Below are 27,806 nucleotides of genomic sequence, written 5' to 3'. Positions count from 1 at the left end.
ATTGTTTTTCAAGGGCAAGTGATACAACCTCTAAGCCTTAGTTGCTTATATATGAAATTAGAAGGACGGTCATAAGGCATCCTTCCAAGTTTGCTGATTGTTCTGCCTGCTAAAATCTACTTTTGAATCCCTCTAGTAAATATTTCATTTTAATTATTGTACTTTCAGTTCCAGAATTTTTTTGGCTTACTTTTAGGTGTTCAGTCTCTTTGTTGATATTTCCATTTTTGTCCATAAATCACTTTCTTGACATTTCTCACATTTAAAAAAAAATTCTTTGATCATCTCCAAGACATTTGTTTTTTTTTTAAAGATTTTATTTATTTGACAGAGAGAGACACAGAGAGAGAGAGGGGGAACACAAGCAGGGGGAGTGGGAGAGGGAGAAGCAGGCTTCCCGCCAAGCAGGGAGCCCGATGCGGGGTTCGATCCCAGGACCTGGGATCATGACCTAAGCCGAAGGCAGACGCTTAACAACTGAGCCACCCAGGTGCCCCAAGACATTTGTTTTAAAAGACATTGTTTAGTACATCGCCATCAGGTCTCATTCAGGGACAGCTTTATTGATTAATTTTTTTTCCTTTGAATGGGTCCTACTTTCCTGTTTCTTTCTATGCATTATGATTTTTGTTGTTGAAAACTGGACATTTGAATTTAATAATGTGATAAGTTTGGAAATCAGATTCTCTCCCTTTCCCGGGGTTTGCTGTTTTTGTTTTTTATTTTATTTATTTTTTTATTGTTGTGTGCTGTCTCTTTGACAAAGTTCATTGTGAGCTATAAATTTAAGATTTTTTCAGGTTTTACTTGAGCCTGTGCCTTTCCCTATGTATATGTGGTAACTTTCTAATTTCATCCTTTAATGCATTTACTTTTGAATGGCCTAGTCTTTAATGTCTGGCTCCCAAGCAGGGAAAAAGGGAAAAATGAAGAGAGGAAAAAAGGAGCATTAGCCTTTTAAGTTCCCCGGAAGTCACTTTTCCTAGATAGGATGGGGCTTGTAATAGTGGGGGGAGGTACAACCACAATGACTTTTGGCCTCTTCTTCTGCACCTCTGACATTACAAGCAGTAATCAGTGATTAGAGCACAAATCTGTAATATTTGGAAGATAGGATCCTTTTTTTCCACTCTGGTTTGGACAGTGCTGAGTGCAAGCTGTTCCTGTAACATGTGCCCAGCTGTTGCCAAGGGGCTGGAGGTTTGGGGTGGGTAGCTAAGAACTAAAAGAACTAAAGTTGACCAAAATTAATGACATTTTACTGCCTAAGCCTTTCTCTGAAGTTACTCTTCAGTAAACTCCAGATTTCCAAAATAGTTCTATCAGACAGATTTTGCTAGTGTAGTTGTTCTGTAGGTTGGGAGAATGATTCTTGCTGGGTCCTACTCCACCATCTTCCCAGAATCAGAATCCTCTTTGTATTGCTTTTTAAGATGTGAGGAAAGGAGTATTCTTTTGAATATTTATTGTAAATGTATGGCGTTCACATTAAATTTCAACAATTTGTGTTTATTTCTTTGTCTTCTTTTCCAAACTCTGTCTTTTTTCTACCATCAGTAAAAACTTAGAAGTAAAATTTGCCAACCAGGGAAAAACTATATTAAAATGGAGGAGTCAAAAAAAACAACACAAGACTTAGTGCAATTTAGAGACAAAATAAGGCAATAACTGTGAAGGAGAACAGGAGTAAAGGAACAGTGAAAGGTTGGAGCATTTTTTTTTCTACATGTTGTCTTATTTTTCTTAAAGATTGATAATTCTTTAAAAAATTCTTACTGGGGCCACTGGGTGGCTCAGTCATTAAGCGTCTGCCTTCGGCTCAGGTCATGATCCCAGGGTCCTGGGATTGAGCCCCACATTGGGCTCCCTGCTCGGCGGGAGGCCTGCTTCTCCCTCTCCCACTCCCCCTGCTTGTGTTCCCTCTCTCACTGTGCCTCTCTCTGTCAAATAAATAAATAAAATCTTAAAAAAAATAATAAAAAAAAATAAAAAATTCTTACTGTTTTTCTTTTGCCTGTTATGTAAGGAAAGTGGGATGGGAAATTCAAGACACAGCCAAATAACAAAGGAATCTAACCACTTCCAGTTAGATATAGTGATTGAATATGTAGATTTATCTTTGTTTTCTTTACTATTCCTATAGGTCATTCCTATTTTTGTGCCCTTAGTTAGGGTCCAGATACCCATCACTACAATATTTTTCAGGATTGTCTTTGTAAACCTTGTAGATCAGCTATTTTCTGGGTGGTAGAGGTAGGTACAAAAAAAGAAAAGGGCAAAAGCGAAAAGCAAGGGGAAAACTGGAGACCTACTATCTTGTTTGTTTTTGTCTTTACAGACTGATATCATATTCATGAAGAATAGATAGTCAACTATAAAAAGTGACATTTAGAGAATAAGAAAAAGCTCTTGGAAATTACAAATATGATTGAAGCAGTAAAGAATATCTGGTAGAAGATATAGCTAAAATTTTCCCCTATTAAATAGAATAAATAGATAGAGATAGTAGAAAAGAAAAATAGAGAATCAAACTGGGTAGTAAAACATCTAAGTACTAGGAATATCAAATAGAGAAAGTAGAAGAATTATCAAGAAAAAATTAAAAGACATCTCCAACATCTGAAAAATAAGCTTCCAGTTTTAAAAGCCTTAATGAATGTTAGCACTGTGTCGAGGGGGGGAAAAGGAAAAAGAGAAACCTTCACTAAGGCACGTAATGAGATTTCAGAATATCAGAGGTAAAGAAGAAATCTTAATAGCTTTTAGAGACCAAAAAAAAAAAAAAAGTCACCTACAAGGATCAGGAATTATAATGGCATGGAAATTCTTAGCTGCTCTGGATGGTAGAAAATTATGAAGCAATGTCTTCAAAATTCAAAGAGAAAATTATTTCCAGTCTTTTGTTCTGTACTCAACTCATCAAGGGTAAGAGTAGATTCAATACGTTTTTAGACACAGAAGTTCTCAAAAAAATCACCTGCCATATATACTTTCTTAGGAAGCTCCTTTATGATATGCTTCACTAAAATGAGCATGTAAAAGGACAAACATTTTTTTTGCAGAGAGCCAGGTAGTAAATAATTCAGGCTGTGTGGGCCACAGTCTCCGTCCCATATTCTCCTTTTGGAGATGATAGGCTACCTGATATTTTGGTTTTGGATTTCTGTATATTTTGTTAATGATTATCAGTGAAACATAAGTGATGTTATGTGGAAAAGAAGGAAAATTGAATAAAAATTTAGATAATTAACTCCTAGAAAAACAAAATATTGTTCAGGAAAGGAACAGTGGATATGTGGTTCAGCTTTGAAGAATACTCACATAAGGATTAAACACTGCAGATTGAAACATAATTTCTGATGTAAGTATATTGGGAATTTATTGGATGGAAGGGGTCATATTGGAACAAGATTGTAAAATGCTCATATTCTATTATTGGATTTGTTTCAAAGAAAAGATCAGTGTCAGTAATTAGTAGGAAAAATAGTAGAAATTTTAAAAAATGGCTTCATTGGGCAGTAGAGAAGCATGGGGAAGTGGATTGTTTGAACATGAATTCTATAATAAGAATTTGTCATTCATGTGAAGGAAATCAAATCAACAGTTATGTTAGAAAACTCTGTTTAGGGGACGTAATGAAGGCATTTTAGGCTAATTGAAATCTGAGATTTATTTCCTCAGTGATATATCTGGGATTACCTATTTAAATTACACAACATTTTATATATGTAGCACTTTTTGGGGAGAAAGAAAATAATAGTTACTGGTATAAGTAAAGCAGCACCTGGACTACAAGGCAGTGAAAGCCAGACTTGAATGATCTTCTTTTACATGTGATATTCAGGGAAGGCATGTAATTTTGTAATTAAGATATGTAAATACATTTTTTTCCTACACAGATATTGCTGTGGTACCATGTGAAAGATAAGAGAACTTCCCCTGAGAGACAAAATGACACATGATTGAAAAATAAAGGGATAATTCCAAGAGAAGGAAAGGGACTTTTGTAATAGGGAGAACACGCTGACCATAAGATCTTCAAGTATCTCAAAAGTCAGCCAGAAAAAGGCTTTTCTTTTTTAGGGAGAAGTAAACAAGGCTTGAAATACTGGGGTTGGGGAAGTAGAATGAACAACCATTGAGATAGCACAGTAGATCAAAAAATGTTTTAGCTTGAGGTCAGTCTATTCTAGGCAGGGGTTGTATGCTGGCTCAGGCTGAGAGGAGGTCAAAGTTCATTGGTCTGGGGCAAAGTTGACAAATGTAACCATAGTTTGGTTAACAAGAATTATGTTCCTATAGATCAGTGGAGACACGCAGTTCAGTTAATTCTGTATGAAGTTTAGGGGAGGAAAAATTCCTGTAGCAACTTAGATTCAGTGGCTGGGCCTGCAAATAAACTGAGAAAAGAGAGATTAATGGGAAGGAAACAGGATGCCTGGGTGGCTCAGTCGGTTAAAGGTCTGCCTTCAGCTTGGGTCATGATCTCGGGATCTCGGGATCCTGGGATCCAGCCCCGCATCGGGCTCTCTGCTTAGCGGGGAGCCTCTTCTCCCTCTCCCTCTGCCTGCCTCTCTGCCTACTTGTGCTCTCTCTCTATCTCTCTGTCAAATAAATAAATAAAATCTTTAAAAAAAAAATGGGAGGGAAACAGTTTATTAACATATGCAACACCATACATGTGGAAGAACTCAATAAGTAAATCACAGGGGTGGTCAGAATTTGAGGTTTATATAGCGTTTTAACAAAGAACAGTAGGACAAAGTAAAAGAGGTTTAGGCTTTTAGGGGCTATAAGCCCCTACATAAAATAAATGGGAAGGTAAATATATGAGGGGAACAAATGGAAGATAAAGCTTATTTGGTAAGGTTTATTATGTAGGTAGCTCTTGGTTATCTGTCTCTGCGCTGGCAAGAATCTAGAATCGTCTTTTGGTGATTAAGAGTTCTGCCTTTCCTGGTACAGGAAAGGGAGATACCTTAATAAATTATGTCCTGTTTTTAGGCAAGTAGGGGGATGGCAGAGAGCTTTTCTTTATTATTATTTTTTTCCAGTGCTCACCACAATAAGTGTAGTCACCATAGAGTGTTATTACAGTATTATTATGACTATGTTTTCTAGGCTGTATTTTCTTCTCTCTGACTTATTTTATAGCTGAAGTTTGTACCTCTTAATCCCCTTCATCTGTTTTACTTATCTTCCACCCCACTTCCCCTTTGGCAACCACCAGTTTGTTCTTTGTATTTTAGAGTCTGTTTATTGGTTTTGTTTTTTAGATTCAACATGTAAGTGAAATCATATAGTATTGATCTGTCTTTGACTTATTTCATGTAGCATAATATGCTCTAAGTTCATTCATATTGTCGCAAATAGTAAGCTCTCATTCTTTTCTATGGCTGAGTAATATTCCATTGCATGCATATATATATATATATATATATATATATATATACACACACACCACATCTTCTTTATCCATTCACCTATCAGTGGACACTTGGGTTGCTTTCATATCTTGGCTTTTGTAAATAATGCTGCAGTAAACATAGGGGTGCATATATCTTTTCAAATTCATTTTCTTTGGGGAATACCCAGTGGTAGAATTACTGAATCATATGGTATTTCTATTTTTAATTTTTTGAGGACCCTCCATACTGTTTTCCACAGTGGTTGCAATAATATCCGTTCCTATCAACAGTGCACGAGGGTTCCCTTTTCTCTACATCTTCAGCAACGCTTATTACTTACCTGTCTTTTTGTTGCTAGCCATTCTGACTGGTGTGAGGTGCTCTCATTGTGGTTTTGATTTGCATTTCTTTGATGATTAGTGATGTTGAGTATCTCTGCATGTGTCTGCCATCTGTATGGCTTCTTAGGAAAAAGTGTCTGTCTAGGTCATCTGCTCATTTAAAAAAAAAATTATTTATTTATTTGAGAAAGAGAACATTAGCAGGACGAGGGGCAGAGGGAGAGGGACAGGCAGACTCCCTGCCAAGTGAGGAGCCTGATGCGTAGCTTGATCCCAGGACCCTGAGATCATGACCTGAGCTGAACTGATGGATGCTTAACTGACGGAGCCACCCAAATGCCCCCCTTTGCTCATTTTTAAATTGGATTATTTTTTGTTGTTGAGTTGTATAGCTTACTTATATATGTTGAATGTTAACTCCTTATCAGATAGATGCAAATATCTTCTCCCATTCAGTAGATTGCTTTTTTGTTTTGTTGATGGTTTTCTTTGTTGTGCAAAAGCTTTTTATTTTGGTGCAGTCCCAATTGTTTATTTTTGCTTTTGTTTTCCTTGCCTGAGGAGACATATCCATAAATAGGTTGCTAAGGCCGATGTCCAAAATATTACTGCCTATGTTTTCTTGCAAGAGTTTTATGGTTTCAGGTCTCACATTTAGATCTTTAATCCATTTTGAGTTTATTTTTGTGTGTGGTGTAAGAAAGTGTCCAGTTTCCCCAGCACCATTTAGTACAAAGACTTTTTTACCCCCATTGTATATTCTTGTCTCCTTTGTCATAGATTAATTGACCATATAGGCATGGGCTTGTTTCTGGGCTTTATATGCTATTTCATGGATCTATGTGTCTGTTTTTGTGCCAGAACCATATTGTTTTGATTATTGTAGCTTTGTGTAGTATATCTTGAAATCTGAGCTTGTAATACTAGAGCTGTGTTCTTTTCAAGGTTGGTTTGTCTTTTAGAGGTTTTTTTGTAGTTCTATACAAATTTTAGGACTATTTGTTCCAGTTCTGTGAAAAATATTACTGGTTTTTGATAGGGATGCATTGAATTTGTAGATTGCTTTGGGTAGTATGGACAATTTAACAATATTAATTCTTCCAGTCCATGAGCATGGTATATCTTTCCATTTGTTTGTGTTGTCTTCAATTTCTTTAATCAGTATCTTATAGTTTTCAAAGTACAAGTCTTTCACCTACTTGGTTAAGTTTATTCTTAAGTATTTAATTCTTTTTGGTATAATTGGAAATGGAATTGTTTTCTTAATTTCTCTTTTTTCTACTTTGTTATTAGTGTATAGAAACACAATAGATTCCTGTGTGTTGATTTTGTATCCTGCAACTTGACTGAAATTATCAGTTCTAATAGTTTTTTGATGGAGTCTTTAGGGATTTCTCTATATAGTATCATATCAGCTTCAAATAATGAAAGTTTAACTTCTTCCTTACCAATTTGGATGCCTCTTATTTCTTCTCTGATTGTTGCAGCTAGGACTTGCAGTAGTATGTTGAATAAAAGCAGTGAGAGTGGGCATTCTTATCTTATTCCTAATTTTAGAGGAAAAACTTCTGGTTTTTCACCATTGAATATGATGTTAGCTGTGGTTTTTTATATATGGTCTTTAATTTGTTGAGGTATGTTTTTTCTATACCAGTTTTGTTGAGAGTTTTTATTATGAATGGGTGTTGTATTTGTCAAATGCTTTTTCTGCATCTATTGAAGTGATCATATGGTTTTTATTTTCCTTTTGTAATACTTGTAGAGGCCACTTTTAGATAACAGGCTTGAGCTATGAAAACTTGATCAAGGCAAAAGGGCCCATAGTGACCCCAGCTCCCTAGGTGAATATAGACAGGCCCATCACTTGATCCACCTCAAAATATCCGTAGGCCCTAACTAGCCAATGGGCTACTTACAACCAGGCACAGGTAACAAAAAAGGGAAAATTCCATACATCCTCATACCTCCTTACTTTCTGCCTTTACTTATTTTTTATTTTTATTTATTATTTTTTAAAAAGATTATTTATTTGAGAGAAAGTGTGAGAGAGAGAGAGAGAGAGAGCGAGCCTGAGTGGGATAAGGGGGCAGAGGGAGAAGCAGACTCCCCACCAAGCAGGGACTCCTGATGTGGGGCTTGATCATAGGACTCCAGGATCATGATCTGAGCAGAAGGCAGATGAGTCACTTTCAGCCTTCATTTATTTATTTATTTAATTTTTTTAAAAAAAGATTTTATTTATTTGACAGAGAGATAGCGAGAGCAGGAACACAAGCATAGTGAGAGCAGGAACACAAGCAGGGGGAGTGGGAGAGGGAGAAGCAGGCTTCTTGCTGAGCAGGGAGCCCGACATGGGGTTTGATCCCAGGGGCTTGATCCCAGGGACCATGGGATCATGACCTGAGCCGAAGGCAGAGGCTTAACGACTGAGCCACCTAGGCGCCCCCGCTTTCTGCCTGTAAATATAGCCCTCTCCCACTGCCTCATTGCAGACAGTCTCTGATTTGCTGTCCTGCCTGTGGCTCCCTTGCTTTTTGTATTCAGTAAACTTCTATCTCCTTTCTGCCTCAGGTGAATCCCTTCACTGGCTGTGCCACCATTTTCCACCCAGTCGCCCCACATTTGGGGGCTCCCATCTGATTGGGAGAGATACCACAGTAATGTGATGTATCACATTGATGGATTTGCAGTTATTGAACCTTCCTTGCATCCCTGGAATAAACCCCACTTGAATAGTGAATGATCCTTTTAATGTATTGTCAAATGTGATTTGTTAATATTTTGTTGAGGATTTTTGTATCTATGTTCATCAGAGATATTGGCCTGTATTTTTCTTTTTTTGTAGTGTCTTTGTCTAATTTTCAGAGTAATACAGAGAGCTTTTCTCCTATCTGCTTCTTCTCAGTTGTCTTTGGTTAAAATAATCCTTATGCCAAAGCTTTGCTCTATTCTCCAACATTATGAGTTTGTTATTAAGTATTACAGTAGGTCTAGCAGCAAAACAGATTCAATGAGACAATTTAAATCAGATCTCTAATAACTCCTAATAAAACAGATGATATTTACATTAGAATTATTATTTAATTATTTTAGAGCTATCTCTATGGGTGTCTTGATTTTGATGTCATCTGAAAAGCTGTGGGGCCTGGAACAATGGTCCTGTCTGGATTCTTTTCTTCTGTCAGCATTGTTATGCAAGTAAGACCAGCTACAGCTTTTAGCACCTTGGACAAAATGAAAGTGAGGGTCCCTTGTTTAAAAAAATAGAGAAAATGCTATTGAATAAAGGTACTTACGAACTGTTTTTACTCACAACACTTCTCACACCAAAATGCATGTGTCTTTTCCAATACCATTTTCCAACTTTCCAGGCACCAACTGGGTGTAGTGCTATTCAGTTCTGATACTCTGTGGTGAGTTAGCATCAGATCTCACAATTTAAGGGCTCCGTCCCACAAGACTGCATTCATTTCATATGCCAGCTGAAAGTCTCAGGTTGTCACTGTATTTCTGACTGGCTGGCTATAAATTGGGCATTTCCATGACTTCCTTTTCAGATCTGATAATGTGTTAGAATGGCTCACAAAACTCAAGACAACATTTTATTTACATTTATAGGTTTATTATAAAGGATACAAAACAAGAACAGCCAAAAAGAAGAGGTCTATAGGGCAGGGTATGGGATGGGGGTGTGGAGTTCCATGACCTCTTTAGGTATGTCACCCTCCCTGCATCTTGATGTATTTACCAGAGAAAAAAGACCAAATGTATATTTCCCGTTATATCACAGTGCTAAACTATAAAATATTTTCCTTTCTTTTGTTGTCTCTTTCTCAACTTACTATGGTGTCTTTTATTTATATCTATATGTTGTTCTAACTAAAGAAAAAGAAAAAATTTAAATTATTAGGATGAATTTTACTGTTCACCTTTATACTGTTTAATTCTTTTTAAATGCAGATATGAGGGGCGCCTGGGTGGCTCAGTCGTTAAGCATCTGCCTTCGGCTCAGGTCAGGATCCCAGGGTCCTGGGATCGAGCCCCGCATCGGGCTCCCTGCTCGGCGGGAAGCCTGCTTCTCCCTCTCTCACTCCCCCTGCTTGTGTTCCCTCTCTCGCTGTGTCTCTCTCTGTCAAATAAATAATAAATAAAATCTTAAAAAGAAAAAAAAGAAAAAAAAGAAGGAAGCTGCCACCTCTCTTAAAAAAAAAAAAAATGCAGATATGAGCATTGAACCAGTATGTACAATTACTGAAATTGTACAATTTGTATTTCACAGTTTATTTATATACATATTTTGTTCTTACCAGAAGAGTAGAAATGCTGCACAAAACTAAACTTAGCAGCTTTTATATCACTTTTTGATACATCTACATTCTACCAAAACTTTGTCTTTGGCATAATGCTGTATAAAGAATGAATGACTGCATAATATTCCATTGTATATATATACCACATCTTCTACAATGGAATATTATGCAGCCATCAAAAGGAATGAGATCTTGCCATTTGCAACGACGTGGATGGAACTGGAGGGTATTATGCTGAGCGAAATAAGTCAAACAGAGAAAGACATGTATCATATGACCTCACTGATATGAGGAATTCTTAATCTCAGGAAACAAACTGAGGGTTGCTGGAGTAGGGGGTAGGGTGGGAGGGATGGGGTGACGGTGATAGACACTGGGGAGGGTATGTGCTCTGGTAAGCGCTGTGAATTGTACAAGACTGTTGAATCTCAGATCTGTACCTCTGAAACAAATAATGCAATATATGTTAAGAAAAAAAAAAGAAGAAGATAGCAGGAGGGGAAGAATGAAGGGGGTGAAATCGGAGGGGGAGACGAACCATGAGAGACGATGGACTCTGAAAAAGAAACTGAGGGTTCTAGAGGGGAGGGGTGTGGGAGGATGGGTTAGCCTGGTGATGGGTGTTAAAGAGGGCATGTTCTGCATGGAGCACTGGGTGTTATGCACAAACGATGAATCCTGGAACACTACATCTAAAACTAATGATGTGTGGTGATTAACATAACAATAAAAAATTAATTAAAAAAAAGAATGAGTGAAAGTAAAAAAGGAACTAAGAGTTGCCCTATCATTCATTTTCCTGCTGTAACACCATTTTCAGTATAAGTGGTTGGCTAATATAGGGAAGTAACACAAGTAAGAAAGGATACAATAGGGTACCTTAGTCATTCGTGTTTCTTAGATGCGATTATTTTTTTTTTATTCCTTTTTCTCCTGGAGCCATTTACTTGTTTGAATGAAAAAAATGTGGCCTCTCAGGACTTTCAGTGCCTCTGCTTGCCTTTTCTCACTTTGAATCTCATGGAACTCCCACATATGGTGAATCCACCAGAATTTTTTGCTCATGGACATCTCAAATATTATATGTGAATGGAGCAGCCAGGAATGGTTGGACATGCATGTGAAGAATATTTTCTCTGCTCATGTGCATGCACTGTTGTTTTGTGACTTTCACTTACAAAATACAGGTTCAAAGATAAAATTATCAAGAATTTCAAGATAGCAATGGGAGACCTTTAGAACAAGCGTGGGGTCTATGCTGTGCAGATTGCATGTCTGTGAAGCTGGTGCTGGATGCGAGTGAAATAAGATGGAAATGTTTACTAAGAGCAGCGTTGGGAAAAAAGATTTATCATCAATAGGTGATAAAGAAACTTAAAGTATGGCTGATATTAAGTATATGTTATGGATCGAATGTTTGTATCCCCCCAAAATCTATGTTAAAATCCTAATCTCTGATGTAATGTGTTAGGAGATGGGAGGCCTTTGGGAGGTAATTGGGTGATGAGGATGGAGCCCTCACGAATAGGATTAGTACCCTTTTAAAAGAGACCCCCAGGAGTTCTCTCATCCCTTCTACCAAGATATGGTGAAAAGGTGGCTATCTGGGAACCAGGAAGCTTTTACCACAAATTGAATCTGCCAGTGTCTTGATCTTGGACTCCCCAGCCTCCAGAACTGTGAGAAATACTTGTTTGTTGTTAAGCCACCCAGTCAATGGTTTTCTTGTTAAAGGACCTGGAATGGACTAAAAGTAAGAAAGGGAAATGTGGCAGAGGCATACAATTCATTGTGTTAACTATCTGGATTATAGATTAAAATTATTCTGTCAACTGTGGTTTCCTCAAAGTCCAAATCAGTGTAGTCCTATATGTGTGTTAAGTACTGGTGGTTTTTTTTTAAAATATTTTTATTGTTATGTTAATCACCATACATTACATCATTAGTTTTAGATGTAGTGTTCCAGGATTCATCGTTTGTGCATAACACCCAGTGCTCCATGCAGAATGTGCCCTCTTTAATACCCATCACCAGGCTAACCCATCCTCCCACACCCCTCCCCTCTAGAACCCTCAGTTTCTTTTTCAGAGTCCATCGTCTCTCATGGTTCGTCTCCCCCTCCGATTTCACCCCCTTCATTCTTCCCCTCCTGCTATCTTCTTTTTTTTTTCTTAACATATATTGCATTATTTGTTTCAGAGGTACAGATCTGAGATTCAACAGTCTTGCACAATTCACAGTGCTTACCAGAGCACATACCCTCCCCAGTGTCTATCACCCAATCACCCCATCCCTCCCACCCCACCCCCCACTCCAGCAACCCTCAGTTGGTTTCCTGAGATTAAGAATTCCTCATATCAGTGAGGTCATATGATACATGTCTTTCTCTGTTTGACTTATTTCGCTCAGCATAATACCCTCCAGTTCCATCCACGTCGTTGCAAATGGCAAGATCTCATTCCTATTGATGGCTGTATAATATTCCATTGTATATATATACCACATCTTCTTTATCCATTCATCTGTCGATGGACATCTTTGCTCTTTCCATAGTTTGGCTATTGTGGACATTGCTGCTATAAACATTGGGGTGCACGTACCCCTTCGGATCCCTACATTTGTATCTTTGGGGTAAATACCCAGTAGTGCAGTTGCTGGATCGTATGGTAGCTCTATTTTCAACTTTTTGAGGAACCTCCATACTGTTTTCCAGAGTGGCTGCACCAGCTTGCATTCCCACCAACAGTGTAGGAGGGTTCCCCTTATTCCGCATCCCCGCCAACATCTGTCATTTCCTGACTTGTTAATTTTAGCCATTCTGACTGGTGTGAGGTGGTATCTCACTGTGGTTTTGATTTGGATTTCCCTGATGCCAAGCGATGTTGAGCACTTTTTCATGTGTCTGTTGGCCATTTGGACTGGTGTTTTAATTTCAAAGAATCAGCTTAAGTACCTTTCTTATTCAAAAGATGCTTGCTAAGGCACTTGGCCAATTGCCAGGTAACAAATTCACGTACTGGAAAGGTGGCATCCAAGGCATACTGTAGTGATGATGATCTTTTAGAGCCCTTGAACTTATTCTAATGAATTTTTCAATCCAAGTTTTAGCAAAGTATACATGTATAAATTAATAAAAATGTTACTTATTTAGTTCATTTAATTTGGGTTTTGATGAGGAAAACGAAATAGGTAGACTCATTTTCTAAAGCAATATAAATTTGCATATTCTTAATGACTTATTTTTTCTTTTACGATTTTATTTATTTATTTGAGAGAGAGAGAGACAGAGGCAGAGCATGAGCAGGGGAGAGGAGGCAGAGGCAGAAGGCTCAGAGGGAGAAGCAGACCCCCCACACACACCTGCCGAGCAGGGAGTCCGATTCAGGGCTTGATCCCAGGACCCTGAGAATCACGACCCCAGCTGAAGGCAGACGTTTAACTGACTGAACCATCCAGGCGCCCCTCTTAATGACTTTTGATCACCTTTATTGATGTATATTTTCTATCTAATAAAGTACACACATCTTATGTGTATATTTTGATGAAATTTCAAAAAAAAAAGATTTATTTATTTATTTAGAGAGAATGCATGTGGTGGGGGGGGCGGTGTTGGAGGGGCAGGGGAAGAGGAAGAGAGAATCCCAAGCAGACTGCGCTGAGCATGGAGCCCCACTTGGGGCTCTATCTCACAACCCTAAGATCATGACCTGAGCAGAAACCAAGAGTCATGCTTAACCGACTGCACCACCTGAGCACCCCGGTTTTGATGAATTTTAACATCCTTTTTATACCCATGTTAGCACTACCACCACAATCTGTGAACATACCTACTTCCCCAGAGACTTTCCATATGCCCTTTCCCACTTACTCCCCAAGCCCACCCACCTCCAATCCTAGTTACTGATCTGCTGTCACTATAGATTAGGTTTGTCTTTCTAGAGTTGGGAATATATGAAAACAAAGTATGTATATTCGTTTGTATCAGGTTTTTTTTTTTTAATATTTTATTTTTAAGTAATCTCTACACCCAACATGGGGCTTGAATTTACAATCTTTAGATCAAAGTGCATGCTCTACTGACTGAGCCAGCCAGGCACCCCAATGTCTGTTTTTTTTCACTGAGCATGTTTTGGAGATTTGTCTATATTACCCTCTTAGGTTCTTTGGCTGGGCTTTTGAATTAAGCTGGTAAGACATATCAACAGGAAAAGAACACACAAATATTATTTGAGTTTTTAAAAGTGCACATGGAAGCTCTTAGGAAATATGAAGACCTAAAGACATGGTTAGGACTGACATCCTATATATCTTTTTAACAAAGAACAATAAATTTGTGAAGTGACAAGACAAAAGAAAAGGGTTTGTGTTTCTAGGCGCACAAATTGTGGGAAAGCGACGAGAAGTATATGGGGGAAACTAATGGAAGATAAGGGTTATTTTAGTAGGTTTGTTTGTACAGATCCATTTTGGTGTCTACTCTCAGTCTGCAGTGATAAAAATGTCTTCCTGGTATAGAAAAAGCACCTTTCTCATGGGAAATTTTAGGACCTGCCTTCAGGTAGAAAGGGGAGGTCAAAGAGCCTTTCCTGCACTTGCTATTTCTCAAGTGGCTTCAGTTCAAAATTATATGCCAATGTGGCATATTTTGGGGGTGACATGTTTTTAGCCCTTTCAGATCCATTCAGCTCTTGGTGGACATTTGGATTGTTTCCAATTTTTTCCTACTATGAATAAAGCTGCTGTGAATATTCATTTACAAATGCCTGTGTGGGTATGTTTTCATTTCTTTGGGGTAAATACCTAGGAGCTGGATTGCTGAGTCATTGAAAGTGCATTTTTAATTTTGTAAGAAACTGCCAACTGTTTTCCGAAAGTGATCGTCCATTTTATATTCCCACCAGTGGGAATTATAGGAAAATTCAGCCTCTCCCTTGTTATAGGTGTGCAGTGGTATCTTATTGTGGTTTTAATCACTTTTGCTTGGTGAATAACAATATTGAGCATATTTTCTTATTGGCCTTTTGTATCTTCTCCAACTGTCTATAGAAATTTTTTGCTCTCTTCCCCAGTTTTCTAAGATCAGAAAGATAAGATAAATAATATTGAGCATCTTTTCATATGCATGTTGGCCATTAATATGTCTTTTTCTTTTCTCTTCTTTTTATTTTTTTTGTTAACATATAATGTATTATTTGTTTCAGGGGTACAGCTCTGTAATTCATCAGTCTTACACAATTCACAGCGCTCACCATAGCACATACCTTCCTCATACGTCTTTTTCTTGTGAAGTGTTCAAATATTTTGTCCATGTAGAGAAAAACCTTTTTCCTCTACCCTTCTCAGTTCTCTGGCTGAGGCCCTGCAAGTTAGACTGACAAAATACAGATTTATTAGACAAAAACAGAGTTTACTAACACATGCAATGTGCATCTATGAGGTAGATATTCTGTGATGAGTAACGCAAAGGGGTAGATACAACTTGGGCTTATGTAGTGTCTAACAGTGAATAATAGATTTCTAGAGAAGTGACAAGACAAAGGAAAAAGTTTTGAGACTTCCAACAATGGCAAACTATGGGAAAGTAAATATATGGAGGAAACTAATGGAAAATAAAGTTTAGGCTTGTTATGTAGATTCCATCTCTGAGCTCCTAAGAATTTCTAGTGATGAATAGCATTTAGGCAAGTGGTACGTGGACAAAGATTTTTTTTTTGGCATTTGCTGTTTCTCAGTTGTCTTCAGTTCAAAACAGCCCTTGTGCCAAAGTGACACATTTTGGGGTGGCATATTCTGATATCCTACACCCATTGGTTTTGAAGGACAAGAAATGCTCTCAAATTATGAAAAAAGAAATTAAAACACTGCTTTTATTCTGGCTAGTTTCCAGAACCAAAAAATAGGACTCCAAGTTTTGAGAAATGATTGTTTTTTCTGATTTCTCATTTTTTTTTAGCCAAGTTATATAGTTAATTCATATTTATATATTCATTGAGTAAACTGCTTTTGTTAAAAATCATAATTAAAAATTTTGAAATTTTTTAAAAAAGATTTTATTTATTTATTAGAGAGAGAGAGCAGGAGTGGACGGGAGGGGCAGAGAGAGAGAGAGAGAGGCTCAGGGACTTGATCCCAGGACCCTGAGATCATGACCTGAGCTGGTGTCAGATGCTTAAGTGACTGAGGCACCCAGGCGCCCCCCTAAAATTTGTACTTTTTAAGAAAACCTAGAATATGTGTTTTGTTCATAGGCAAAAATAATTGATTTTTTCTGCTGTAGTTATGCTGAATTTTCCTATAACTAGAAGTTTTCAAATGTATAAAATAGTACTCTAGAAAAAATATAGTGGTTTTTTTTATTTCTAGGAGTAATATTTTTTAGACTCTGAGTGCATAGATCAGTAATTATTTCCCTTGTAAATGAAATTAGATTGGGTCCTTGAACAACGTGGGGTTTAGTGGTGCCAACCCCTTTGCTCAGTAGAAAACCTGCATTTAACTTCCAACTCCAAAAACTGAACTACTATTAGCCAGTTGTTGACCAAAAACATGAACAGTTAACATATATTTTGTATGATCTATGTATTATATACTGTATTCTTAAAGTAAGCTTGAGAAAAGACAATGTTGTTAAATCATAAGGAAAGGAAAAATACAATTAGAGTACTGTACTGTGTATTCATCCAAAAAAGTCTTTATATAAGTAGACCTGCACAATTCAAACCCATGTTGTTCAAAGGTCAACTGTAAATTAATAGTAGTATAATGGTTGAGAGCTTAGAGAGGGATATTTCCTAAAGTAGATAATTAGATACTTTTAAAAAGCCTAGGCAAGTACTTTAGCAGGAATGGTATATAGAATGTTGGGTTAGGTAGAGTTCTCTGTTTAGCTGTTCTCTATTCTTTATTTATACTGCAAAATATAATGCACCTACCAAAAAGATAAATAAAAGGAAAACAATAAATTATTTATTATAATTTAAAATTTTATATAAGGCAAATATACTTTGGTAACTACCACTACAGAATAGAAAACTACCACAGAAGTTTTCTTGTGCCTTTGCAGTTACAACTCCTTTTCTCTCCTTTAAAATCAACCTGTTGGGATGCCTGGGTGGCTCAATCAGTTAAACATCTGCCTTCAGCTCAGGTCATGATCCCAGGGTCCTGGGATCGAGTCCCACATCAGGCTCCTTACTCAGCGGGGAGCCTGCTTCTCCCTCTGCCTGCCGCTTCCCCTGCTTGTGCTCTCTCTCTCTCTCTCTGTGACAAATAAGTAAATAAAATCTTAAAAAAATAAAATCAACCTGTCTCCTGAATTTCTTACCTTTTTTTTTGTATAGTATTTCTACTTAAGTGTGGTTTCCAAAATATAAAGTTTAGGTTTTATTTTGTATGATTTGAATGTTGTCCTTCACCCTTAATTTCTATTCCAGTATCCATAGAAGTCTTATGGTATTTAAATGTAGAAATTAAACATTTTTTATCTTAATATTTTGGGGAAAAAAGAAAATATTAAGGTAAAAATGTTTAATTTTTAAAAAAGTGTTCTGACTTGTGCTTTAGGGTGTTACTAGTCAGCCAAATTACAATTATACAATAAAGCCAAATATATAAACATGAAATAAATATTTTCCCCAGAGAATCTCAATTGTCTTTTTCATTTAGAGTCACATTATTAGAACAATCAGTAAAATGAGCAATGGTTTATTATTTTCCAACATAAATTCTTTTTTTAAAAAAAGATTTATTTATTTATTTGAGAGAGAGATTTATTTATCTATTTTAGAGTGAGTGGAGGGAGGGGCAGAGGGATTGGGAAGAGAAAATCTCAAGCAGACTCCCATTGAGCAAGGAGTTCAGAATCACAGGGGCTCGATTTCTCGACCCATGAGATCCTGACCTGAGCCGAAACCAAGAGTCGGTCACTCAACCTACTGAACCACCCTGGTACCTCTCCAACATAAATTCTTAATTGGTCTGGGTGAATAGAAAAATGGCTTTTTCCAACATTGGATATTTTCATATTTAAAATTGTTAAAATTACCATTGAGATAATTTTCCAAATAATTCAGCAAATTACTAATTTTCACTAGTTTTCCTGTTAGACCAGAAGTGTGCCATATATATCCTTAAGATTTTATAAATATTTTTATTTTATCACTTAGAATTTTAAGCTGTACCCTTGTAAAAGCTTTTATTTATTTATTTACTTTTTTTTTTTTAGAGAGGGAGAGCATGCACAAGCGGGGAGGGAGGGGCAGAAGGAGAGGGAGAGAGAATCTTAAGCAGGCTTTACTCCCAGTGCAGAGCCAGATGCGGGGCTCAGTCTCACCACCCTGAGATCATGACCTGAGCCAGAATCAAGAGTCGGCCGCTTAATGGACTGAGCCACCCAGACGCCCCTCTTGCAAAATCTTTTTATTTTTATTTATTTTTTTTTAATTAACATGTAATGTATAATTGGTTTCAGAGGTGCGGGTCTGTGATTCATTAGTCTTATATAAGATCCAGTGCTCATTATATCACATGCCCTCCTTAATGTCCATTACCTAGTTACTCCATCCCTCCATCCTGTTGCAAAATCTTTTAAATGAATAGTCTAACTTCCTAAATGTAAAAAATACATATTCAGTAGTGAAGCGATAGTTTTTCGCTAGGTAAACCTGAACTATTGACCATTCTTTAAGAAAGTTAATTAGTTGACATTTCTTTTCATATGAATAGTGCTTGCTTTGTATAGAAAATAGAAATAAAGGGGTGCCTGGGTGGCACAACCTGTTGTGCTTCCTACTCTTGGTTTTCACTTGGGTCCTGATCTCAGGGTGGTGAGATCAAGCTCCACATTGGGCTCTGGGCTCAGCAGGAGTCTGCTTGAGATTCTTTCTTCCTTTCCCTCTGTCCTTCCCGCTCTCTCTCTTTCTCTCAAATAAATATTTTTTATTTGACAGAGAGAGACACAGCAAGAGAGGAAGCACAAGCAAGGGAGTGGCAGAGGGAGAAGCAGGCTTCCCTCTGAGCAGGGAGCCTGATGCGCGGGACTCGATCCCAGGACACTGGGATCATGACCTGAGCCGAAGGCAGATGCTTCACCGACTGAGCCACCCAGGCGCCCCTAAGTAAATAAATCTTAAAAAAAAAAAAAAACAAATGAAGACAAGTAGAAAAAAGAAAATAACACAGAGATAGCTAGCTATCTTAAAATTTAAAGTAGAAGATTTTAAGAGACTAATAAGTAACATTTGCTAAAGTGGCTTTACCTTGGTTTAATTAACCATTCTGCTGTTTCTTGGCATTGAAGGTTGCTTTTCACTTGCTGCTTTTATAAATTATACCATGATGAATATCTCTGTGCATAAATTTTTCCCTTGTATTTCATACTTTTCTTGACATAGGATTCCAGACATGGGATTATTTTGTCAAGAGTATAATAAACACTCCTATGCATCCCTCATCTAGATTCCCCAGTTGTTAACTTTTTTTTTTAAAGATTTTTAATTTTTTTATTAGACAGGGAGAGAGTACAAGCAGGGGGAGCGGCAGGCAGAGGGAGAGGGAGAAGAAGGCTCCCTGCTCGGCAGGGAGCCCTATGTGGGGCTCGATCCCAGGACCCCGGGATCATGACCCGAGCCAGAGGCAGACACTTAACCGTCTGAGCCACCCAGGCGCCCCCCAGTTGTTAACTTTAATCCACACTTGCCTTCTTTTAGTCTCTTCATACATGCATGAAAGTGCATATCACATATACACATGTGGAGATAAAAATATAATATACATTTTTCCTAGAAACATTTGAAAGTAGAATTTCAACCTGCATTTCCTAAGAAGAAGGACATTTTCTTAACCAACTGAGCCACCCAGGTGCCCTTTTTTTTTTAAGATTTTATTTATTTATTTGAACAAGGACATTTTCTTAAATATTACCACAGTATATTATGAAGAAATTTAATAATAATTTTATTTTGTTATCTAATATAGAGTCTAGAATTAATCAGAATTTCCTAAATGTCCCCAAAATATTTTTTATTACTTTTAAAAAAAATTATTACTATTTTTTTTAGAGAGGGAGAGAAGATAGAGGGGTGGGAGGAAGGGTAGAGGGAGAGGGAAAGAGAATCTTAAGCAGGCTCCATTCTCAATGTGGATCCCAATGCAGGGCTCAGTCTCACAGCCCTGAGATCATGACCTGAGCTGAAATCAAGAGTCGGATGCTTAACCGACGGAACCACCCAGGCACCCCTATTTTGTTACTTTTTAAAATATAGGATCAAATTGAAGTGTATGCATCATATATTTTGGTTATTAAGTCTCATTAGGCTCTTTTTTTTTTTTTAAAGATTTTTATTTATTTATTTGACAGAGAGATAGAGAGAGAGCACAAGTAGGCAGAGCGGCAGGCAGAGGGAGAGGGAGAAGCAGGCTCCCCGCCGAGCAGGGAGCCCGATGCGGGACTCGATCCCAGGACTCCAGGATCATGACCTGAACCGAAGGCAGCCGCTTAACCGACTGAGCCACCCAGGCACCCCTCTCATTAGGCTCTTAATCTTAGAATAACCCTGTCTGTCTTGTTTATTAGAAATCATGACACTGACTTTTTTGAAGAGTTTAGGCCAGTTGTCTTGTCTAATGTCCTATATTCTAGACTTTTATGATTTATCTGGGCTCGTCCTCATGGATTAGATAGATTCACCTTAAATTTTTGGCAAAAATACTTCATAGCTGAGGTCATTTGCTTATTGCATCATATCAGAGGATACATAAGGTTTGCTTGTCCCCCTGTTGATGATTCTACATTTGATCATTGGTTAAGGTGGTAGCTGTCAGATTTCTTATAAAGTTGCCTTTCTCTTTTGTAGTTAATAATCACCTGTGAACCTAATTATCTTTTTTTTGCATTGGGCTGACACAAAGGTGGCTGTGCAGTGGTGGAAAAAAAATCACAAAACAGAGTATATTTGTAGCATTATAAATTCATGGTTATTAATCTTACTGGATGCCTAAACTGCAAGATAGTCCTACTGTGTTTCTCTAATCTGCTTGTGTTCTCCCTCTCCACAGTGATGATTTGAAATCTTTCTCTTCTCAAGCCTTTGTTCCTTTACCTTTCCTATCACTTTGAAAAGGTGATCTTTGTTCCTTTTACTTCCTGGAGGAAGGAATGGGGATGCTCTTCTTCCATCATAAATTAGCATAGTGGAGAAGTTAAAAGTGCTGGCAGTAGAGTTGAGAGTGTATGGTTTTGGATCCTACTTTTACTACTCACCCATTTTACTTTGGGCTTAGTTATTAATCGTTCTATCTTGGTCTTAATTGCAGAAGAATTACCATTGTACCTCATAGAGTAGTTGTGAGGTTTAAATGAAGTAAATCATTGGAAAATGGTTAGCATAGTAACTGGTATATAGTGTATGTTAAAAAATATTAGCTCTTACCATTTCTTAAGAAATTTACTGTGTTAATTATTCTGTCTTTTTATCTTCAGCCTCTCCTATTCTGTTGACCTCTTCCTTAGGCACTTAAACTTACAGAGATGTCTTCTGTCTTAACTAACTAATGAACCAATTACTAAGAAAACTTTTCCTGCATCTCACGTTTGTCTTGAGCTCTTGTTCTGTATCCCCCTTTCAGTCATATGTCAGCTGCCTACATTTGCTATATCCCTTTCCTCCTTTTCCATTTACTCATCCCACTGTATTCTGTTTCTGCTCCCACCATTCCACTAAACTGCCCCTGATAAAGTCATTGTTACCTCTCTAAATTCATTTTTATAATGCTTAACCTTAGTGCTTCCATTTCATTCTTCATAAGACATCAAAGTGATCTTTTAATAATGCAGCTGTGAGCTCATCATTCTTTTGTTAAAACTAGTGAATTTCTATTATTCTTGACATAAAATCTCAAATCATTAATATAGTTCATCGGTCCTGCCTAACTGTCCATCCTTATCTTGTACAAATTTCCTCTTCAGTCTAAGCAGTTGAGCCAGGTAAGTCCTTTGATTTTCTTCAACAAGCTTTACTCATATCAGATCATTTGTATTTTGTTCCCCTTTTTGGACTGCTCTTTATTTTCCACCTGTTTCTTTTGGATAGTGTCTAGCTTCAGCTCAAAGGTCGTATTTTAGGTAAAATCTTCCTTGACCTAGTTTAGAAGAAGTGCATTCTCTGTACTTTAACTTCATATCACTCATCACAATTGTAATTAAGTAATTAATTGAGTGGTTCTTCTCTGGAATGTAAGCTCCATGAAGGCAGGCCCTGCAACCATCTTGTTTGTTACTGAATCTCTAGATTCTGCTAGTACAGTTGTTTTGCTAGAAAGTATTTGGTAAGTATTTGTTGAATGAAGAATGAATTATTTATTCATAGACATATCACTTATCTCTTTATTATTTAATGATAATTCTAAAATCTATAGATTAAAAAACAATTTTTTTAACTCAAAGTATTTGGAGTTTCAGTGCATTCTATGGAGGTTTCCTGAAGACTTATACTGCCTCCTTCCAGATGGTCTGAAGATAGCCCAAAGTGGCAGCTGCAAACAAGTGATGTCTTTGAGACTTAGTTTATCTTTCATTTATTTTCTAAGTAAGCTCTAGGCCCAACGGGGGGCTTGAACTCATGACCCCAAAATCGGGAGTTGCATGCTTTACCAACTGAGCCAGCCGGGCACCCCAAGATCTGTTTTATCTTTAAAATATATGAGCACTTTGCTTTGTTTCTTAATATTCTTTCTTTCTTTCTTTTTTTTTTTACGATTTTTAAGTAATCTTTACACCCAATGGGACTCAAACTCATAACCCTGAGATTAAGAGTCACATATTCCACCAGCTGAGCCAGCCAGGCACTCCTGTTTTTTAATATTCTTATATTTGTTAAAGAAACAATGCTAAAATGGGCCCAGGCAATAGAATAGACACTCTTCTGATTAAACATGTCCAATTCAGACATTTCTCATTTGACATTGTTTTGAGTCCATTTGGTAGCCTGTGCACACTACTGCAAGAACTATTATTCTCTGGTTCCAGAACTGAACACAGTTCTTCAAGTATTATCAGCAAAAGATATATTGAATGAATAATGGCCAAAATGTAGTGAGGCAAAAAGCTGGAGCTGCTTGCATTTATCAGTTTTGGTTTTGAAAAGGGTATAGGTACAGTAAAAGTAAATGTTTTAAATTGACCTATTTGTAGAAATAAGGTAAAATTAAGTCTATATCTTAAGACTATGAAGACATAAGACTGTGTAGACTTAATTGAGACTGTAGATGATATAATGTTTCACCTTTAGTTTTAAAGATTTTATTTTTAGAGAGCGTGAGCACGTGTGAGCAGGGTGAGGGACAGAAGGAGAGCTAGAGAATCTCAAGCAGACTTGCACTGAGTGCGGATCCCCATGCGGGGCTTGATTTCATGACCCTGAGATCATGACCTGAGGCAAAATCAAGAGTCAGACGCTTAACCGACTGAGCCACCTAGGCGCCCCTCACCTTTACTTTTAATAATGCTTTCCTAATCAACAAATACTAAAAACACAATTAGAGTGCAGAAAGTGGTTGCCTCCCGTGGTGAGTTATGCAGATGTGTATTGTTGTTTCACTGAAAGTATAAATAGGCACAGATGCGTTATCATGAATCCCAGCAGCTATACATGTGTGTGGCCACGGTTGTAGTATACCAGACAGAATTCTGAAGAAAATTCCAGTTTAAGTAAAATAGACTTTACTTTTTAATATATATTTGAGAATGGTTAAGCAAATATTTTACTTATTACTCTAGTTAATTGATTGAAGAACTGAAATCGAGAATTTCTGGAGGTTTTCTTTTGGTATAGTTTGTGATTACTTCATGTATTATACAATGTTTAGTACTTTATGTTTTAATTATTTATGTGTGTAACAGGCAACTCAAAGTTGTGTTGACGAATGTCCTATGGACGGATTTAGGACGAAAATTCAGAAAGACCCTACCTAGAAACGATGCTAATTTATGTGATGCCAACAAGGTGCAATCAGACTCATTGCCTTCGACATCTGTTGACAGCCTAGAGACATGTCAAAAATTAGAACCTCTTCACCAAAGCCTTAATTTATCTAAAAGGTATGTTGTTCAGTATTGATTTTGTTCAACCTACCACATTGAAATAGTAGAAGTCCAATAATCTTAAAATTGTTAAGATTGTTGGAAATGATTTTTAAGAAAATCTGCATATACAGGTATGCCCCACTCTAATCTTAAAGCTGACAATCTCAATTTACAAAGTTAATGATAGTTTTGCACTTCATTAAGTTGACATAAAATTATTTTTAAAGCCAAGTATCTTAGTACATTTAACTTACTTTATAATGTGATTCACATATACATATTTTTAGAGATTCATTTATGATATAAAATGAAGATACATATATAGATAGATAGGTAAGGACCCAGTTTAAATAACATATGAAAGGTATGCTAGAATGGAGAAAATAAAGAAAAGTATATATACTTATCTATTTATGTCTTGACAGAGTTTACAGAATTAATAGTTCATTTTTATTTTCTGCATCTTTAGCATACCTATTAAATATTATTTAAGTCCTTGCCACTTTTGACTTTGTGAGCTTTCTTGTATTTTACATGCATTTTTAAAAAAAGGAGCTGATATTGAAATATTACCCCAGATTTTTAGTAATAAATATACAGTTTAATTTAGAAAATAAGACCAGTTTTATTTTATATTTTTTAAAGGAATTGTGTATGGAGTTTGGAATTAGCTCTGGGAATTTGTGATCTGTAACATAATATTTTTAATGTGTCATTTACAGTTTTAACCCTTAAATGAATATGTTTTGAGGAAAGTACTTTGCTTTCAATTAGAATAACTTGTCATTAGCTAGGTAGTGCTTTGGTTATATGGTGTGTAATCTAAATGGTAGTATATAAGTGCTTTAAGCCAAGTCCAGATAAAAACTGCTAACTTTCCACACAGTTATTTAAAAAATAGAAGTAGATAGCTGTATATTAATTTTAAAGGAAGACACTTCTTTAAAAAAAGGCCAAAACAAAAAGCTAAGAAAATGAATTTCCTTATTAGATCATAACTGATATAAATTTAACTGTCTAAGGCACCCTAAATCTTAGAGTCAGTCAGGTAGGGGCTGGATTATATGTTCATGAAACTGAAATGTAGTATGAAGTTCAAAGTCCCAATAAGATTCTAATTTGGTTTCTACTGTGTGTGTGTGTTTGTGTGTGTGTGTATGTGTGTGTGTGTTTGTGTGTTTTCCTTTCACTTCCTGGGGTGAACTACCAGCTAGTCCAGACCTTTTCTCCCAGCTCCAGGGGTCCTAAATTGAACTTGTTCCAAAGTGAATGCATTGTCTTTGTTCTTAGACTTACTCCTATTTCTGTATCCCCTCTCTGTCTGAGTATATGACTCCTCTTTCTCTCATATCCTTTATATCCAGTCATTTTTCATGTGTAGTTATTTTTGCCTCCTAAATCTGTCTTGAAATGATCTCTTCTCCATTTTTATTGCCACTGCCCCAGTCAAGCCACGATAACTTTGCGCCTTTATTACTATGATAGTATTGGGCTTCCTGTGTTTGGTGTTTTTTTTTTTTTTTTTCTTGAATATTTCTCTATATTGTTGCTAAGTTATTCATTCTGAAAGGCAGATGTTACTTTTTGCTCTCTAGTTTAACATCTATCTTTCTGTGGCTCCATATAACCTCCAGGATAAAGCTCAAACTCCTTAGCTTAGCATACAAGGCCCTTAATGATCTCACCTTTGTCTATCTCTAGCTTTGTGTCTGTCTCTTCCACATTCATAACTGAGCTTTAGTCTCTAGGGAACTAGAGGTAGCTCAGTGAATGTCCTGTTTTATACCTTTGAGCTCATGCTGTTTGTTCTCTTATTTTGGAAACAATACTCCTTTTCCCTTTTACCGACATCTTTTAGTCTTCAACATTGAATTCATATGCCATCTTTTTGGGATAGTTTCCTTGATTCCACACCCTAATTTGTGTTTAATCCTGTTTTTTCTCTTGTTAAGCAGCCTGGTCATATATCATAGTACTTATCAAACTATTTAGTTTCTCTGCCTCCCTGATAGTAAGCTTCACAAGGGCAGCAACTACATTTTATTATTTTTACTCTGATACTAATACCTGGGCACATTGCTGGGTGCATAACTGAATACCCAATCAATTTTTGCTGAATTCAAGGAAGAGGTTGCTTCTCAGCAGAATTACATCTCCTGTCTCTTTGACTGAAATGTATTTTCATCCTTTAGAACCAGTTATTTGTTCTGTAATTTTGGTGACAACCAGAAAAAGAGATATTACAAGCTTCAAATAAGAACATTGGAGAACAGTTTAAAGGTATAGGTTTGGGTAATGTTTTCTGTATAGGACTTGCTATGTGGAATAGGAGACTTATTCTTTCTTCAGTCTTTGCTTAATGTTAACATGATGCTTTTTGTCTTATTTTCATTTTTACTTAGGTAGGACCTCATTTCAGAGAGATGAAAGGGAGGAAAATTTATTTTTGGCTTTTAATTTCATCTTAAATTAAACTATTAAGTAAACCAAAATTACTCATTCAGTCACCAAAATGACATTTTTTTTTTTAGAAATTTTATTTGCATTTTAGGATCTAAACCATTTTATTTTATTTTATTTTTTATAAAGATTTTATTTATTTGACAGAGAGAGAGATAGTGAGAGCAGGAACACAAGCAGGGGGAGTGGGAGAGCGAGAAGCAGGCTTCCTGCCGAGCAGGGAGCCCGATGTGGGACTCGATCCCAGGACCCTGGGATCATGACCTGAGCCGAAGGCAGACGCTTAACGACTGAGCCACCCAGGCGCCCGGATCTAAACCATTTTAGATGGTCCTTTTATGTCAGGACAATTTAGCCTTTTAATTTCTTGGTAACATTGAGAAGAAAAACAGAAAACATAATCCAAATCCATCTTCTTAAATAATGAAGAAAAGGGTCAAGAGTTTTAGAAATATCAAAGTACCAGTATGTGGAATGTACAAATTTCTGTTTAAATAAGTAAACAGTATTTTAGTGTATATTTTATATCCATGTGTGATTCACATCTATTTTCCTGAGAGATAACTTTCAGACATTTATAAACCTTTGTCATTAGGCAAGAAAGAACCTACTGGGACACATATACAAGGCTTTTGAGAAGATAAACTTTCTTTCTCCTCTTTTCATCAGTTGGCACCAGGAAATTATTAGAGAAATATGGAGACAGTGTACCCATCTTTCATTAAGAAGAGTTAGGTCCCAGTTCTTGGAATATCCCTAATTATATTTATTCATTTTTCTCTTAAATTTACACGTTTGAAGTTTTAAAAAATTACATAATTTAGTTATTGTGATGGTAAGACTTTTTGGATACTATAGTATTTCTGGCACCTTAAGATTTCTTTAAGCCAGTGTAGTGTAATTTTAGTTGAGTGACAATTTATTCACTTAAAATTTAGCTTAGTAAAAGAAAAGAGCAAATTTAGAAAATCTATGAATCACTTTTAAGAATTATTGAGCAATTAAAATTGTTTTCTCTACATAGCTTAAACTGATTTAGAAAGTACGTTTTGAATTATATCATTGAGATAAGAATGGATTTATGAGAACCCTGTAAAATGTCACATAATACAGTTTTAGAAAGGCATTCATCTAAATGAAAACTAAATTAGTACTGTAATTTTTTGCTTGCTGTAACTTTATTACCAGATACAATTATGTTGTCTTT

General features: G+C 36.6%; 1 protein-coding gene across 7 annotated transcripts in view; it reads left to right on the top strand.

The window, feature by feature from the left end:
* SENP7 (SUMO specific peptidase 7) overlaps positions 1-27,806 on the top strand; it is a 142,199-nt gene that overhangs the window by 52,415 nt on the left and 61,978 nt on the right. For 5 of the 7 annotated variants that reach the window (XM_035015285.1, XM_035015281.1, XM_035015283.1 and 2 more), the window contains one exon: positions 23,957-24,154. The exons of the other annotated variants lie outside the window; for them this stretch is intronic. In XM_035015285.1, the coding sequence (XP_034871176.1) occupies positions 23,957-24,154 (198 nt within the window). The remainder of the gene's footprint in view (positions 1-23,956; positions 24,155-27,806) is intronic. 7 annotated transcript variants of the gene reach the window in all.

The sequence above is a fragment of the Mirounga leonina genome, unplaced genomic scaffold, assembly GCF_011800145.1.
Source record: "Mirounga leonina isolate KUSES-001 unplaced genomic scaffold, KU_Mleo_1.0 Mir_169, whole genome shotgun sequence".
NCBI lineage: Eukaryota > Metazoa > Chordata > Mammalia > Carnivora > Phocidae > Mirounga > Mirounga leonina.
Note: the sequence above shows the minus strand (reverse complement) of the source record. Positions and strands in the feature narration are given on the sequence as shown.